A 19,143-nucleotide genomic window follows, 5' to 3' on the forward strand; every position below is an offset into this window, starting at 1 on the left:
AACATCACTCAACTCATTTCTACTCATTTTTCTGTTAGCCTGTAGGCTGGTCTTGAACTTACCTTGTTTTCCTACATACATGCATGGATTACAGGAAAGTGCCTTAGCCCCAATCCGTTTTTTTAGAACCCAGATCCCTGAGGATGGCAGGCAAGTGCTCTACCTCTGAACACGTCACCACACCCCTTAGCACATTTCACCTTAACTTTTTGGTAAAAAAAATAAAACAATGCAAAGCAAGCTGTCTCTGAAATCATGAAATCTTACTTGGCAATCTTCAGCCAAGCAAGCAGTGCAAAAGCCTCAACCTAAAGTAGGCTCTTACTATCTAAACCCAACTATTCTATGGCCTACCAAAATACCCAATCATTCCTATCATAGGAAAGAGACCTCTAAGCTCAGTAATGAACTAAAGAGCCCAAAGAGAAGAGAATGCCAAAACATGAAAGCTTCCTTACAAACAGTGAAAGTATAAAGTTAGCTTAAGAACAAAACCTAGCAGCTGTACGGCCTTTTTGTATTCAAATCAGTATTCCAAGGGGGAATCACGGAAACAGATGATTAGAAAAGAAAATGATTAATTTGCACCTTGGAATACAACACTTTGCTAGGATGATTCTCCTTTCCATTGTGAATGTCGTCATCGAGCTTGTAAGATGACAAGGTCTACCCACAGACCCAGGAGCACCCCCAAAGCACTACAGTGCAGCAGACATTTACGTAAGGATGGATGAAGAAATGACAGACTGGAAAAACGTCATCCACTGAGGAGAGCTGTCTGTGGAGTAACATGCTTCACGCATGTGTTCACGTGTCCATCATTTTCCTCAGTGTCCCTACTGGCTGTTATTTCTTCCTTTACTGCATCTCATAGAGCAGCCAGCTTTTCATTTCTCTATTTTGGTAATTTCCCAAAATTACCAAAAATTTATATTTCAAAGTCCTGTATATGAAGCCGGGCGGTGGTGGCGCACGCCTTTAATCCCAGCACTCGGGAGACAGAGGCAGGCGGATCTCTGTGAGTTCAAGACCAGCCTGGTCTACAAGAGCTAGTTCCAGGACAGGCTCCAAAGCCACAGAGAAACCCTGTCTCGAAAAACCAAAAAAAAAAAAAAAAAAAAAAAAAACAAAAAAACAAAGTCCTGTATATGATTTGTATGGTTTTGCCCAAGTACCACACATATAGATCAAACGGGATTACTCACCATAGAAAAGCCCCTTTTTCTTTTCCCAGAGGAAGCTCTCAACAAAACTGACTAATCTTGCATCTAGTTGTGACTTCATCCTTCTTTTATGGAAGAACTAAGGTTCTTCTCTCCAGTCTTATTTATAAGAACCAGGGAAGGAAAGAGAGAGAGAGGATAGGCTTACTTAGATTCAGAAATGAGGAGTAAAAGAGAGGGGACCACAAAAGCTGCACTGGGAAGAGAAATGAAAGGCTCCTGAGAGGAAGTACTCAGCATGCTCTTCTTCCTCTTGACTAGGGTTCATTTACAGATGTCAGCTTGTAGGTAGACAGTAAAGGAGCTAGCAAAATAGTTTTAAAGTGTATTGGGAAACAGCATGATTAAATAATATGTGTTATCATTTTTAGATCCCAATTTTCTCAAGCCAACCACAAAAAGTATCATTAGCACAGAAATGAAAAAAATATAAAGTGACTTATAGAAAGGAGACAAGCACACATCTAGAAACTCACTGAGGAAAAACAAGATGGTTTTTTAAGTATTCAAGATACTCTGAGTAAAAGTTCTGTGAGAGCCCAACACCCTGAGGCCAAGCACTGAGTACATTACACACAAAGGAGGCAGCCAAGCAGCTTTGCTGCCTCCTGACCGAGTAAACAGCTGTAGGTAACACACTGGCCCTGCTCATGTCCCACCTGAATTTTCCAGTGTCCACAATCAATTCTCCCACTTTGAAATCTAAATCAAAACATTCTATGCACAAACTGACCTCACTAAAGTTGCAGGAAAGATACCAAGTGCCACTCAATACTGCTGTATAAACATGTCCCCAAAGACATATACAGAAAAAGATATACTTTAAAAAAATTCCTACTTTACATTCCTACAGAGAAATCCAATCTATGGATTCACAGATGAGCATAGAACAGTCTTTCCGAAAGGGCAGTTCACTAAAGGACAGTACAGAAGATAGCCTGCAATTGGTTAACCAGAAGGGCTCTATGCCCATAAGTTCATGCTACTTCTCACCCTAACAGCTCTGAGACTGAATCTCCTACCTGGGTGCTTTAACATAGACCCACTGAGTACTTAATAACATGATAACACAAAAATAACAGAAACCCAGGAATAAAAATACAGGGGCCCTGACTACAAGGAAGCTCATTCTATCTGGAAAGAAAATGTAAGAGATCAAAAAATGTATACGCTTGTTCCCACTATGAGAAAAGCTTGTAAAAATACTCAAGAAAAAGAAACCGCCTGAAGGAGCACAGAAAGATATTTATAAATGCCAGAGAGGCAGAAAGAAAGCGAAACACATTTTCCTAGTGTAAGATTTACCCTAAGCTTCTCTAAGATAAACTTTTGGAAAGGCAATAACTGACTGCACAAATAGGATTATTTGGTTGGTTAAAGCAATTCATAAATACTCCCATTTCATCAGCAAGGAAGGGAGGGAGGGAGGATGGCCTAAATAGAACCAATCAACGCTGTCTCTTCTTAATAATATGTAATGATCTTAAATGCAAATGAACTCAGTAAAACAAGAAGGTCTAGCCGGGTGGTGGTGGGGCACGCCTTTCATCCCAGCACTCGGGAGGCAGAGACAGACAGATGGATCTCTGAGAGTTCGAGGCCAGCTTGGCCTACAGAGCAAGTTCTAGGACAGCCAGGGCTACACAGTGAAACCCTGTCTCAAAAACCCAAAAGAGGGGGAGGGGAAGCTGAAGCTAGTGGGGAAGTATCAGAGAGCAGGCAGACATAAGAAGGTTACCCTCAGCATTAGAATGGATGTCACATTTTTACAAAGAAATCAAGTTTGTCCTACTCTACAGTGTTGATTAGCTTTCAAAAATATATGCACAAAAAATATGGTCTTTCTTGTTTCAGTTTCTAAAAGAATCGGCTGAGGAAATGAAGAGGAAAATGATTAAAAAATAGACAAGCAGAAGGGGAGAAGTGTCTGATTCACTCTCCTGCCCTCAGAGATCAGGACAGAGAAGAGAGCACCTTACTATTCACCGACTGGGCACCAGAGCAATGGCAGGACTAGTCAGTCTGTTTTTCACTCGTTTGGGGGCATGAAGGAGTGCACAGTCATTCTGAGGACAGGTAAGAGGGAGCAGGTCACATTTCAACAGCAAACGCAACACAGTTTCTCTAGCCTTGAATGCCAAAGCTGTGGATGGACGTAACGTCACTTTCTTGTGAAGGCACAAGGAAAGCATCCAGGCTAAGGGAGTCACATACCAGGCAGAGAATGGATGAAGGCCCAGACATCATCGACTGTCCATATAGAGGGCTCTGTCTGTGAAACTGGAAGCAAGTCACTGTTCTCAGGCATTTTCCTCATCCTCACATCACGCAGCTCGCGTTCTCTTTCCCGCTCACTCTGCCTGCGCAGACGAGTTGTCATGGCAGAAGGCACAGAATCCTCATGAGAAGCCAAGTCTTCTTCTGCAGATGGATAAGTAATTGGAAGCTGGAAAATGCAGTAAAGTAAAATACAGCATTGCACTTCCCTTGCATTTCTGAAAAGGACATTGTACATTGAAGCAAGCTTTCTACAGACCTGCCTAAGGATATGTTCTCTTGCTGTTCCTTCAGGGCCACTTGGACGACGGCCCCGATGCCCAAGACTTTGATTATCAGGCTTACGATTCCAACGACTAAGTGCAAATTTTTTAGAACAGCTAACATTGTACCTAAGAAATTCAAGAAAGAAAAATCAAGCAAAATATGGGACAACCAATTTAGAATTTAACTGTAATTTTAAAGTACAATTGTGACATAGTAAGTACTAGACAATTATTACGGACTATAATATCTCACAAAGTACAGCTATCCTATTGAATGGATTTATTTAACCTATAGGTCAAAAATGGCCTCTGTGTATATTATAAAATATCTCTCAACACAATACTGGACACCTATAACAAGGTAATGGTATTTTCTCCTGATTATAGAAGAATAATGAAAAACCTGCAAAACGCAAAAGATAACTTGCAACATAGCAAGAAAATTCATGGTTCCAGAAGAGATACTTTGTAATAAATATTTCCAAAGCTTATTTAAACTATTTAACAAGTTATATATTTGGGGTTTTGCTTTGTCTTTTGCTTTTAATGTATATGCAGGTACTGGAGTACATATGTGTGCAGACATATCTACACATGTGGATACTAGGGTTTGGTTCTCAGCACACAATGAAAGCCCACAACTGCCTGAACCCCCAAGTCTAGGGGCTCCAATGCCCTCTTCTGGCTTCTCTATCAGGCACACACACAAAGTGCACATATATTTTTAGAGGCAAAACACACACATATTAATTTTGTTACTGATAACTATTCTAGAATAATATATGTAATTTTGTTTACCTATGTTTTATGAAAATATCAGAGATGGAAGTAAGGAAAACTCTGAGAAATAATAGACTATTTGTTCTCTAAAGATGCAAATGTCCCTGAGAGCCACTGAAATAACTGAAGAAGTCCTGCTGTGTTCATATGGGTTTATCTGTGGGCTCAGTAAAGTGACGTTCTGCTATAACTAACATATCAGGTGACAAAACTTACTACTGAAGAAAGGAGAGAACTAGTCTTGTGCCTGGCAATTAGTCCTTATATATTTAGCTCTCCAAGAATGACAGCTAAGCACTTCCCTGACCTGACTCTTCCTCTCTTCCTTGCTCTGTCAGCCAGGCTTCACTGTGCTAGGTCCCTGACCGAAAGAGGTTCATCTGAAGTAGTCACTGTCTGGGAAAGGGAGTGGCAGACAGTGTTAAGTATCCTGGTATACTTCTAAACATCCAAGAGGTTCAGAGTACCCTGAAAGACAGACCATTTCCCAATTTGTGAGAGGTTTGACCAGCATTAGAAACCTGCTGTTCTTTCATGTGTTTCATGCAAAGTGAAATTCAAGTTAGAGCATAAATCCCACATAATCTTATAGACCTACTACTAACTATGAATAAACATTTGAGTAATGAACTGAAGCAATGAGTCCACTTTTGATAGAAGTTTACTTTTATTATTCTCACTAAAGGTAGTTCTGTGACAAGTATACAAAATGGTATGGTCAAACAAGAAATTCACTGGCTTCTTAAGAGAATATAAATTTCAAAATAATTAACCTAAGCATACCCGAAATAACCTAAGAATACCAGATGGTCTTCCGAAAGAGCATCTGGTATTCGAAGCTGCTAAGCCATCTCTCCAGGCCCCGTATTAATCTTTATAGACTAGTGTTCTATCTGGTATGGTGGTACATTGCTATGACCAGTATTAATCTTTACAGACCAGGGTTCTATCTGGGATGGTGGTACATGGCTATGATCCCAGCACTTGGGAAGCAGAAACAGGAGGGCCATAGAATGTTGGAGACCAGCCTGGTCTATACAGTCAATTCAGGTCAGCCAGGGCTATAATACAAGACCCTACATAAAAACTTAATTTCAAAATTAATTAGTAATTAATTAGTTATGATTTTTAAAACACAAAAATTAATATTCTATCATATACTTATATATGCTATAGGAGAGATTCTCCAAAGCATATCCTTGTACCAGATGACTGATGCTTCATGAGTATTCACTATGAAACTGCATTATTAGTACATAAAATTTACTTAGTAAATTCTAGTAACGAGACACAGAGTAAGTGGCTGCTGACCTAACCTTCCCTGTTGTTACCATAGCTAACTCCTACCAAAGCTCATCTATAACCACGTCTTGACATTTTTGCAAAAGTTACTGGTTCTCATAAACAAATCCAAGAACACCAACATACCTTTTGGCACATGACATAGTACAGAATCGTTTTGACCGTAAAAATTCATTAGGATATCCCATTTTTCCACAGAATTCACACTTAAGCAATTCACTATCCATTTCTTCTAATGTCTCTAAAAAAAGAAGGGAAAAGCCAAAAATCTGAGTGGTCAAAATTTCTTTCAGCCTCTAATTTTAGTTACACAACACTGTCAGATCAAGATTTCTTCACCTTCTTTGGATCCAGAGCTACTCTGGCTGGGCTCCTACTAATTCCTTGTTTCTACATAAGAATGATGGTTTTTTCTATACAATAAGTATTCATCTATACAAATAAGCATAGGCTAGTTTTGCTAAGAATCCAGCATGTCTAGAATGTATAAACAGCAATGTATGAGTTACAAACACTGAGAAATGAAATGAGTGCCATGTACTCATGGTCCACCAGAAAGAAACATTTTCAAAAGGCAGAATGTGACATATGAATTTGGTGCCCTACGCTATGAAGATTTACAGCAGAGAAACCCTTTAAATTCCTATGGAGAGGAGAATGGCTTCAAAATGGAGAAACTTTTGTATGTTTGATTTTAGTAAGACATATAAAATATCATGTACAGTGTATGACCAATTTTATAAAGATATATTGTCAATTTATAAAACAGTTCCTTTTAGTATTAAATAAAATTAATTCTGCTTTTAAAATCTCAAACAGTGTCATAATGTCCAACTACTGGTGCATTTTCTAGGGTGCTCCCTGCTAAGTAAGAATGCTAGTCCTAACTCCAACCCCAACCTAAAACCCTCTCCTTCACTATCACCTCTTCCTTCAGGCACCTAAAGCAAACAGCTCAATCTTCATGACCTTTCCCAAAGAGCTGAAGTAACTATTACATGGATGTCTGCTCCACTTCACAGTTTCCACGTAAGGACTAAGAGTACTGGGGCTGAGAGATGGCTTCTCTTCCAGAGATCCTGAGTTGAATTCCCAGCACCCACATCTATACTCATCTATAAGGGATCTGATGCCCTCTTCTGGTGTGCATAAAGACAGAGCACTCACACATAAAAGTGGGAATACGTTTCATATTGTGATACTAATATGGGATCTTGAGGTGCACAAGAAAGGAAAGGTTAAAGTTTAAAAGTGTTTGCATTAACTGTACTGATTTCTTTTTTTTTTTTTTTTTTTTTTTTGGTTTTTTCGAGACAGGGTTTCTCTGTATCTTTAGAGTCTGTCCTGGAACTCCCTTTGTAGACCAGGCTCGCCTCGAACTCACAGAGTTCCTCCTGCCTCTGCCTCCCGAGAGCTGGGATTAAAGGCGTGCGCCACCACCGCCCGGTTTGTACTGATTTTTTTGTCAACCAGAAGGAACTCAAATGAGGAATCACCTCCAGCAGTTGGCCTATGGGCATGTCTTTGGAGTTTTGTTTTTTTTTTTTTTTTTTAAATAAAAGATGGAGGTGGGCCAACTGTGGGCAGTGCCACTCCTGGGTTTTGTAAAAATCAGCAAGCTGAGCAAGTCAGTAAGCAGTGTTCCTTCATGGTTTCTGATTCAGCTCCTGCCTCAGCTTCCTTTGATAATGGGCTGAAATAACCCTTCCCCTGCCAAGCTGGCTTTGGCCACGGTTATCACAGTAGCAGAGAAGCAAATGGAATGTACCATGAATTTAATAATTTGCTTATCTTAAAAATGAGTGGTTTTTAAACTGAAATTATACACAAAAAAACACAGCCACAAAGTAAATGATCGCACCATTTTACTCTAAATTTTATTGCATGAATACTGGTTTATACAATAAAAATGCTGAAATTATAAAATGGCCTTGGAAAATCAAAACTACGAAAGACTTAAAATGTTAGCTTGTAGAAAAAGACAAGATCTCCTGAGTAAATTGGGAGCTTGGGGACCTTGGGAGAGGGTTGAAGGGAAGGGGAGAGGCAGGGAGGGGAGCAGAGAAAAATATAGAGCCCAATAAAAATCAATAAAAAAAATGTTAGCTTGTTTGTTTTGGTTTGTTTTGGTTTGGTTTTTCAAGACAGGGGGGTTTCTTTGGTAGCCCAGGTTGTCTTAGAACTAGATCTGTAGACCAGGCTGGACTCAAACTCACAGAGATCTGTCTGCCTCTGCCTCCCGAGTGCTGGGACTAAAGGAATGCACCACCACCACCCGGCATTGTGTAATAGTTCTCTACTCTGAAATATATTAGCCATCTTTAGATTTTCTTCTCCTTCTGTAGCATCTTGTCCTGTCTCCCTTTAGTCCTTCCCTTCCTCTCCCCACTTAGACTGCAGGTGTCAGTCATATGCCAGACCTCTAATACATCCAACAGAGATGACCAGCACAGTGCTAAACCCTTTTCAGTTTGTTACAACTGCCACAAAAACTTGAATAAACCCCCCAAGTCCTAGGTCTTCATCCACAAAATCCCCTCAAGCCCGAGGTCTTCACCCAGGGTCCTTCTGTTATTTACAGTTGGTGAATTTCACTGTGCTCCCACAGTTCCTTAGTATCCACATCCTCTGTAATCTGTTCACGGCCTGATCAGAACTGTTTTCCTGCCTGTTATCTTAGAGCCAAGCTTGCTCCTTGTCTCGTTTAACACAGAACAGAGATCAAACTCATAAATATAAGAAGTTCACCAAGCTGAAAATAACTTCAGCTAGTTCTGTCTTCTTGTTATCTAACATTTGCTGCTCTGGAATGGAGATTCCCTAATCTCCAACAAAACAAACAGTTCCTTATGGGAAGGAGGGTATGCTTTCATGTCTTTCTGTACATACCTTTCATATGTCGGCACACTAGCAATGTTATATGTTGCCCATTATATTTTATAAACTACAAATATCATGAAACATGTTCTAAAACTTTCCAGAAGTCCATGCTCCTTCTGTCTATTCAGCAGGGTTGACATGACAAACACATTTTAGCCCAGAACTTTCATTTATATACTTCTTACAGATATAAGCAAAAGAAGAAAAAAGAAAACCTAAACTTTCATCTAAAATATGAAATGTCCTCATATAATCAACTAATTAAAAACATGTATTTGAGAATTAAAATAAATAAAATTAGATTCTAATAATGAAAGTCACCATGGTGATCTTGTTTGGATCCTGATGTTAATCAGATGACTGTGAAAGAACATGCTTCACATAACTAAGAAAATCTGAATGTGGATCAGGTATTACACTAAAGAATTATTAATTTTGTTATTTAATTATGTAAGAAAGTATCTGCTTTTAAGAGATACATACTATATCAGTAAAATAAAATGGCTACAACTTTCATAAAGAGGGAGGAAAGGATGGAGGAGAAGTAGGAAAGAAAGGCAGCAAAGGAAGTTTGGGAGAGAAGCAAACAAAAAGATGTATGACATGAGACCGTTCATAGCAATGGACCTAGGGATAAGGGAAGAGCACACAGCTCTCTCTAACTGAATGCATGTTTAGAGCGCTTCATGGTTAGGAATCTTCTACACAGAAAAAAATCAAACTGAGCTCAAAATAACCAAACATTAGTAAAAGTCAAATGTTATACTATTACAGGCTTGGTGGTTCAAATAAGAAGTAAAAATGTTGACTACTTCACAATAGCTTATAAAACACTACCAATGGCAGGTGCCACCCTCTAAGAGTCTGAAGGATGACAGTTTTACTTACCAACATGCCACTTTGGTAAATTTAACATTGTGTAAAAATATCCAATAAGGGACTGGGTTTGATAGCTCAGTAGGTAAGAGCACTGGCTGCTCTTCCAGAGGACCCAGGTTCAATTCCCAGCACCCACATGACAGCTCACAACCTTCTGTAACTCCAGTTCCAGATTTGACGCTCTCATATAGACATACATGGAGGCAAAACACCAATACATGTGAAATAAAAATAAATAAAAAAACACAATAAAGTACCATAAACTAAATGAGTATTTGCAAAAGAATAAATTAATTTTAGAGATCCTAAGGATAATTACAAAGACAAAGATGTTAATGAGTTCACCATTATAAGCCCCTGACTAAACACTTCAGACTGAATACCATCAACTGAAGGGCCATGATCAAATGATAAGAACAATCTCTTACGAAGACTCCCACACAATACAGCTAGGTTGTTTTGTTTCATTGATTATTTCTTTAAGCACACATTCAGAATCTCATTTTTAAAAAAGTACAAGCTTTGCTAACTATAAATAGGTCACCTAAAAGGCACAGAACATCAGTTTTGTGTTTACTTGTGTTTGCTTTACCTCAACCATTTTTATCAGTTTGACTTCTAAGGGATATCTGGTATTAGAGTATAGTCAGTTGAAAAGGAGCTGGGACAGTACGGAGATTAACAGTATTTTTGTTTCTTAGAACAAATGTTATCATCTATTGGCTGAAGAGAACATCCTGAATGTAACGGTAATACCCAGTTTATAACACCCATCACAAGAATAAATCTAAAACCCACACCTAAATGCTCTATATTTTGAAGTAAATTCAGTAAAAACTTATTTGTTACTTATTAAAAGCAAGAATTGATTGTTCTGACTCAGAAACTTTTAAATTGCTTTTCCCTCACTAGAAATCTAACACTGTACAAATCAGCACCAATATTTACTGCTCTCCTAGTTACTGAGTTATCAGAGTGGCTAGCGCACCCATTATTCTGGTTAATAGAGTGTTCACATACTCGCTGTATGTAAGCAAAACTAAATTCTTTCCAAGTGAAAACCTATGCAGAATAAAAAGTTTATCCTATTTCAAGCAATAAAAGTCAAAGTTAAAGAAAAGGTTTGATGGGAGCCACAGACCTTCAGCAATCATGTCTTCCATCTCGGTGTCAGATGAATTATCTGCATGCTTTGTGTTATTCTGTAGTTCTGGCTGAACACACACAGAATTCACCACCTGATTATCCAAAAGAGGCCTCTTTTTCACAGGTTGGTCTATCAGCAAAGATGAGCGACTCACCTTTAAATGGAAAAGAGAATGAAAAGAAATAATCTCTAAAAATTAGGGAACTCACCAAGGCCAGCTGGACTGGGTTTGAAAAAGCATGGGATAAAACCGGACTCGCTGAACATAGCAGACAATGAGGACTACTGAGAACTCAAGAACAATGGCACTGGGTTTTGATCCTACTGCACGTACTGACTCTGTGGGAGCCTAGGCAGTTTGGATGCTCATCTTACTAGAGCGGGATGGAGGTGGGAGGACCTTGGACTTCCCACAGGGCAGGGAACCCTGACTGCTCTTCGGGCTGATGAGGGAGGGGGAGTTGATTTGGGGAAGGGAGAGGGAAACGGGAGGCGGTGGCGGGGAGGAGGCAGAAATCTTTAATAAATAAATAAAATTAATCAGAAATAAATGAGTCTAATTTTTAAAATGACCCCTCTGAAAGAATGGTAATTGTGATATTCACTTACTCAATCATCAAATCCAATAATTAAGGGCAAATCATCAAGTAGAAGGTTCTATACATATGCACTACTGCTAGCCAGCAGCAGAATACACACTGCAGTCATATACAATGCACTGCTGCATTAGGCAAGTAGATTTTTTAAAAAGTCTTAAAATCTAGTGATTCCTTACATTTGTAATATTAAAAACAGAAGCAATCAAATTATCCTGCACAATAGGAAAGCAGTGAAAGGGAAGCAGTTGCTGTTTGGATTGATTTATTTTGCAGTTCTGGGGACTGAATCCAAGGTCTTGCACTAACTATACCCACATCTGTTTCTTTAGAATGTTTTGTTGTTGCTGTTGTTTATGCACATTGGTGTTGGGTCCCCTGGAACTGCCATGTGGGTGCCTGGAATTGAACATGGGTCCTCTGAAACAGCAGTCAGGGCTCTTAACCCCTGAGCTATCTCTCCAGCCCCTCTTCAGAATGCTTTGAAGATAGCCTCTCACTACGTAGCTCCTCTTGTCTCAGCCTCTGTCCAGTGCTGGGATTACAGTCCTATGCAAAACCCATGTCCAGCTTCACTTTTCATGGTACTATTCAGTTCAGCAACCATCTCTTTTTCCCAAAGCTTGAACACACGAGACTAGCTCTTTCTAATACAAGGCTGTATGCATCTGCAAACATTTTATGATTTGGTGGTGAAGACTGGGGAACAGTCATGGGTGTGGTGTGTTCATCCTTGCACAGGGGATGCCTTTTCCCCAGTTCACACTGCCCAGAATGTCTGTGTGTTATTTACTTTAAGAGGGAATCTTGCTCAGACTGGCCTTGAACTTGAACTCTAACATCAACAGCCTAAGTAACTGAGGTTACAGACCTGTGCCACCAGACCCAACTTATCATCATTAGCTCGCGCATGTGTGTGTGTGGGGGGGGGGGGGTAAGGATGTACCACAGCACAAATGTGGACAGAAGAGAACAAATTTATGGGGTTAAGTATGCTCTTTCTACCTCTTTGTGGGTCAGATTGCCAAGTTAGCATGGAAATGGCTTTTACCTGCTGCACTATCTTGCAAGTGGCTTTTAAAAATACAGAAACACCAAACAGACTGGACCAGAAAACAAATTCTCTTTGGCACATAATAATCACTAAATACACAGAAAAGAGAAAGTATTAGAAGCTGCAAAAGAAAAGACCAAGTAACATATAAAGGTAGACCTATCAGAAAAACAGCTGGCTTCTAAATGGAGACTCTTAGAGCCAGAAGGGCATGGACAGATGTTCTACTCACTCTAAGAGACTATGGATGGCCAGCCCAGACTACTATATCGACTAAAACTTTCAATCTCCATAGATGGAAAAAGTAAGACATTCTATGATAAAACCAAATTTAATCCTTATCAAGGAGATACAAATTGGAAAGGAAGAAGTCAAAGTATCTTTATTTTCAGATAATATGATAGCATATATAAGTGACCCTAAAAATTCCACCAGGGAACTCCCTACAGCTGATAAACAGCAAAGTAGTTGGATATAAAATTAACTCATAAAAATCAGTAACCCTCCTAAATAAAACTGACAAATGGACTGAGAAAGAAACCCAGGAAACAACACTTTTTACAATAGCCACAAATAATACAAAGTATCTTGGGGTAACTCTAACCAAGCAAGTAAAAGACTTGTATGATAAAAACTTCAAGTCTTTGAAGAAAAAAATTAAAGAAAATATCAGAAGATGGAAAGATCTCCCATGCTCATTACTACCAAAAATAATCTACAGATTCAATGCAATCCCCATCAAAACTCCAACACAATTCTTCACAGATCTTGAAATTTTCAGCTTCATACGGAAACACAAAAAAAACAGGATAGGCAAAACAATCCTGACTAGAATAGAACTTCTGGAGGTCTCATCATCCCTGACCTCAGATTGTACTGTAAACTATATAGGAATGAAAACAGCATGGCATTGGCATAAAAACAGACATGTCTATTAATGGAATCAAATTGAAGATCCAGAGAATCCACACACCTATAGACATCTGATTTTTTTTTTTTTTTAAGAAGCCAGAAAAACACACTGGAAAAAAGACAGCATCTTCAACAAATGGTGCTATTCAAATTGGATGGCTGAATGTAGAAGAATCCAAATAGAGACATACATATCACCCTGTACAAAACTTAAGTCCAAATGGACCAGACTCAACATAAAGCTGCGTACACTGAATCTCATAGAGAAAGTGGGGAACCGCCTTGAATTCACTGGCACAGAAGACTTTCTGAACAAAACACCATTAGCACAGACACTAAGATCAACAACTAATAAATGGGACCTGGTGAAACTCAGAAGCTTCTGCACAGCAAATAATACCATCAATAGAACAAAGCAGCAGACTATATACAGAATGGGAAAAGATTTTTACCAACTACATATCCAATAGAAGGCTAATATCCAAAATATATAAAGAACTCAAAAAACTAGATATCAAGAAACAACCCAATTTGAAAATGGGTACAGATCTACAGTGCCTAGCTCAGTCATAATCAGAGAAGCTTCCTTCTTCATCAATGAGAATAAATATAGAAACCCACAGTCAGACAGAGAGGGACCTCAGAATACTCAGCCCTAAACGGAATGTCTCCATCAAATCCCTCCCTTCACAGTTCAGGGAGCCCTGTGGAAAAGGAAGCAGAAAAAGTGTAAGAGCCAGAGAGGACTGAGGCCACCAAGAAAACAAGCCCTCAAAATCAACATGATTAAGGGTCACATAAACTCAGAGACTGAAGCAGCAAACAAGCACCTTCCCAGGTCGGAACCAGGTTCTCTGCATATTATTTTATGGCCTTCAATTTAGTGTTCTTATGGGATTCCTGAGTTTGCAAATGAGTAGGTCTCTGACTCCTGAGCCTTCTCTTGGACTTTTTTCCTTCTGTTCTTTTGTCCTGTCCAACTATGAAGTTATAGTTTTGCTTTATTTTATTTATTATCCCTTAGAAGCCTGTTTCTTTTCTAGTGAGAGACAGAAAGGGAGTTGATCCAGATGGCAGAGGAGGTAGGGAGGAACTGGGAGGAGCAGAGGGAGGGGAAACCATAATCAGGATATATTATGTGAGAAAAAGAAATCAAATTTCAGTAAGAGACAAAATGGGGTACAGATCTTAACAGAATTCTCAAAAGAGGCAATCTAAATGGCTGAGAAGCATTTAAAGAAATGCTCAACATCCTTAGTCATCAGGGAAATGTAAATCAAAACTACTTACAGATTTCATCTTACACCTACCAGAATGGCTAAGATCAATAAAACAAATGACAACTCATGCTGACAAGGATGTGGAGTAAGGTAAAAGCATTCATTCATTGTACAATCACTATGGAAATCATGTGGCAACTCCTCAGGAAGATGTGAGCTGCTTTACTCATGATCCAGCTACACTACTCTTGAGCATATAGCCAACGGATGCTCCATCCTACCACAGAGACACTTGCTCAACCATGGCCACTGCTACTTTATTCATAATAGTCAGGAACTGAAAACAACCTAGATGCCCCTCAAAAGATGAACGTATAAATAAAATGTACATTTATTTACACAATGGTATATCACTTAGCTGTTTAAAAAAAAAGACATCATGTAAACAAATGGAACTGAAAAAATATTATCCTGAGTGAGGTAACCCTGACCCAGAAAGACAAATATGGTATGTATTCAATTTTATGTGGGCATTAGCTGTTAAGTCAATGATAAGCAAGCTACAATCCATAGAACCACAGAGGTTAGGTAAGGGACTGGGGGAGGGGGAATAAGAAATAAAATAAGTAGTTATGAATGGATGGAGCAGGAGACTGGAATGGGAAAATCAAGTGGGGAGGTGGAGGGAGAGGGGTACAATGGAGGAAACATGAGGAGAGACCACTAAAATTTGAGGGATAGTGGTGTAGGAGATCCTTCTGTTTATGTGTTGCTTTCATTGGTTAATGAATAAAGAAACTGCCTTGGCCTTTTGATAGGGCAGAACTTAGGTAGGCGGAGGGGGGGGGGCGCGAGGGGGGAACGGGGAACAGAACTGAATGCTGGGAGGAAGAAGGGCAAAGTCAGAGAAGCTATGGATCCTCTGCCTCAGACAGACGTCAGTTAGAATCTTGCCGGTAAGCGTCAGCCGGTAAGCGTCAGCCATGTGGCAATACACAGATTAATAGAAAAGGGTTAAATTAAGATATAAGAATTAGCCAATAACAAACTAGACAAACTAGAGCTAATGGGCCAAGCAGTGTCTTAATTAATACAATTTCCATGTGATTATTTCAGGTGTAAGCTAGCCAGGCGGCCAGGACAGACAAGTGGCCCTCCTCCTCCTACAGGATAGTATGAAAACCTAATACAGTAGAAGCCTCCTAAAATATAGACATACTAAAAGAAATCACCAAATAACAAGTAGACAGAGCCCTAACTTGTCACCAAATGAAGCTTCCAGTGCTTCCAGTACTGGGGTTAGGTTTCATCTACTTGAGTTGTTGGGCAAAGTTGTCCCATGGGAATTCCAAACAACCAAGCTGCTGCCAAGACTATAGGCTGCTCTCTACAAACAGCAAGACCCCGATGCTGAAGACAATACCTACACAACTCACTGAACATGAAGAAGTTGAGCTCGTGTCTACATAGAGCCTTCAGACCTATGGTCTAGCATTTTTGATACAGGAGGGTGGGTACTCTGCATGATATCAAAGGAGAAACATAAATACCAACCTAGCCACAAACCCTTTGATCTACAATGATATTCTGCCTGCAAGATATGCAAGTGCAATAGTGCCATAAATCTTATGGGAGTAACCACTATCTGATTTGACTTAAGGCCCACTCCATGAGATGAACCCATAGCCAACTGCTTGGGTGACCAAGAATCAGAGACTAGAAAGCCCAGGAATCTATGGCAAAATCAAATACTACTGTCCTACTTAAAATAATAATAACAATAAAGTAATAAAATGACTGCTGATGACATTCTGCTATACTCATCAAGTGCCTTGCTCAGCCACAATGGAGAAGTTTCCTCCTGCAGCAGATAGGAACAAACACAGGGACCTGCAGTCAGACAATTTGCTGAGAATGAGAGTCCTTGTAACATTCAAACACTAAACAAGACATCTCCATCAAATCCTCCTTAGGGCTCAGGAAACCCACAGAAGAGGAGACAGAAAGAGTATAAGTTAGAGGGGATGGAGGACAGGCCACCAAGAAAGCAAGATCCTCCAAATCAACAGGATCAGTGCCTGTAAAGACTCAGACTGTAGCAGCATGCACGGGACCTACATGGGTCTGTTCCAAATGGAGTCCTAGAGGTAAAAGGAGAAGTGAACACATGCACTCATCCCTAACTAATAACCACTTGCAAATAAAAGTTTAGTTTTCTCCAAGGGAGTCTCCCTGCAGAAACAAACTACTCAAGAACAGTCTGCATGTAGGCTGCAGGTCAACAGAAAACACGTCCAATAGCATTACTGGAGGTTCCTTGTCTAGGAGTATCATATCAGGGCTTACTTTTTTAATTATCTTATTTTTTACTTTTATTTTATTTATGGATATTTTTCTGTCTCTTTTTACCCTACAAATCTTTTGCATATATATAAATGGCTCCCAGTTTAGTGTTTTAATGGGATTCTTGAGTGTCCAAACAAGTGGGTCTCTGTGTCAAATGTTTCATGTATCTTTTCTTGATCTCTTTTCCTTCTGTTTCTTTTTTTTTTCTTTCTCCTCTTCTGATGTATTAGTTTTTGTCTTATCTGATCATATTTTATTATTATCCTTTAGAAGCCTGTTTTCTAATGAGAGACAGGAAGGGGGCAGATCTATATGGGATGGGAGTTCGAAGGGACAGAGAAATGGAGGGAAAACATAATTAGGGTATATTATGTGAAAATAAAAACTACTTGTTTTATTTTGTTTTTTGAGACAGGGTTTCTCTGAATAGCCCTGGCTGTCCTGAAACTCACTCTGTAGACCAGTCTGGCCTCAAACTGAGATCTGCCTGCCTCTGCCACCCGAGTGCTGGATTAAAGGCGTTCATAACCACCACCTGGCAAAAGCTACTTTCAATAAAAGGGGAAAAAATCTGATTAAGCATGTTTTCAAGTTCTTCCTTCAAAATAAAATAATAATAATAATAATAATAATAAATGCAACACACACAAAGATGAACATTTTAAATGCTAGAGATGAAAGCCATAGCCACATACATGCTAAGCAAGACTGTACCAAAGACTTATACCCTAAGTTCATACTTTATATATTTTATAGATAATGATACTAATGTTCAGAGAGTTTAAATTACTTCTTTTTAATTTATTTCTGGTCTTTTGAGACAGGGTTTCTCTGTGTAACAGTCCTGGCTGTCCTGGAACTCAGACTGTAGACCAAGCTGACACCAAACTCACAGAGATCCGCCTGCCTCTGCCTCCTGAGTGCTGAGATTAAAGGCGTAAACCACCACCGCCTGGCTAGATTACTTCTTTACAAAGCACTTCAAGACTAGCACTTAAGTCTTCAGCAAGCTAATCACTGTAATTATAGGACAAACAAGCTCCTCAAACACTGAGATAATAACATCAACAACAAATAGTCGTTGTGGTCAGCATCGCGAATCCTTATTTTAGAAATATTTTCAGCAAAATTTTAAACCAAGAAAATGTACTGATTCTTTTTAGGCAAGCCCTCAGCTAACCTGGAAAGAAGACTGGCTGTAGAACGGGAGGGAACCATGGCCTACTGGAAATTTCTACAGGGGTTGGAGAGATGTTCAGTAGTTAAGTACCCTAGTTGCTTTTTCCAAAGGACCCTGGTTTGATTCCCAACACCCATATGATGGTTCACGGCCACCTGTAATTCCAGTTTCGGGGGTCTTAAACCCTCTTCTGCTTTCTGAGGGCCATAAGCACACACATGGTGCACAGCCACATGCAGACAAAACACCATACCCATAAAATATTTTTTTTAAAAAACTATTAAAGTAGAATCAAAATTGTGTAATTAAAACATCTGTACTTATTTCAGTAACTTAATATGCCTCAAGCAAAATTTATAGAAGTAATTCTACTAAGCAATGCTTGTAGCAGATGAGGAAACAAACTTTCCATAAAATAATGTTTCAAAATACTACTACTTTTAGGAATTTACGCTACAAAAACTATTTAAAATGTGGATAACTTACATAAAAACGTATAATATCTTTCTACCCACCCCACGTGAGTGGGGGGTACTGAAAGTCTCAACAAGCACCTCAAACATGTTAAAAATGCATCCTATCACTAAGTTGTATCTTAGACTATTTAAACAGTGATAAGATGAAAACAGTGTTTGAGAGGATTTTATATATTATGGTTGTACATAAGGTGGATTATGTCACATTTCAAAATGTGCAAAAATGTTATTGATAAATAAATACTCATATATGAAGTAAAAAAGGAATTGTATGCATAATAATAATCTTGATTATGTGAATATATATGCATAGTGATATTATTATTTGTTCTAGATAGTTCAAGTTTCAAAGCATGAATTACTTTCATAACATGAAAAAGCTAAGTTGTAATTATCACTACAATGATAATAATAAGTAATAGCTATGGTTAGTAGCTATTACTTATTAATAATAATAAGTAATAGCTATGGTTAGTAGCTATTACTTATTACCATTATTCTTTGCTATGGTACAGCAAAGAATAATGCTAGCATATTTAATTCTCACACCCAAAGAGCATCTCCATCAGGCAGATAAGCAAAATTAAGATCAGAAATGGTTAACA

General features: G+C 38.9%; 1 protein-coding gene across 7 annotated transcripts in view; it reads right to left on the reverse strand.

The window, feature by feature from the left end:
• The window catches only part of Phc3 (polyhomeotic homolog 3), a 74,114-nt gene that overhangs the window by 8,416 nt on the left and 46,555 nt on the right, over positions 1-19,143 (reverse strand). For 6 of the 7 annotated variants that reach the window (XM_057756855.1, XM_057756853.1, XM_057756852.1 and 3 more), the window contains 4 exons: positions 10,749-10,908; positions 5,975-6,089; positions 3,760-3,892; positions 3,438-3,669 (listed from right to left, as the gene is read on the reverse strand). In XM_057756855.1, the coding sequence (XP_057612838.1) occupies positions 3,438-3,669; positions 3,760-3,892; positions 5,975-6,089; positions 10,749-10,908 (640 nt within the window). Of the gene's footprint in view, positions 1-3,437; positions 3,670-3,759; positions 3,893-5,974; positions 6,090-10,748; positions 10,909-19,143 lie in introns of those variants that run through there. The other variant, XM_057756856.1, reaches the window with a different exon arrangement.

The sequence above is a fragment of the Chionomys nivalis genome, chromosome 24, assembly GCF_950005125.1.
Source record: "Chionomys nivalis chromosome 24, mChiNiv1.1, whole genome shotgun sequence".
NCBI lineage: Eukaryota > Metazoa > Chordata > Mammalia > Rodentia > Cricetidae > Chionomys > Chionomys nivalis.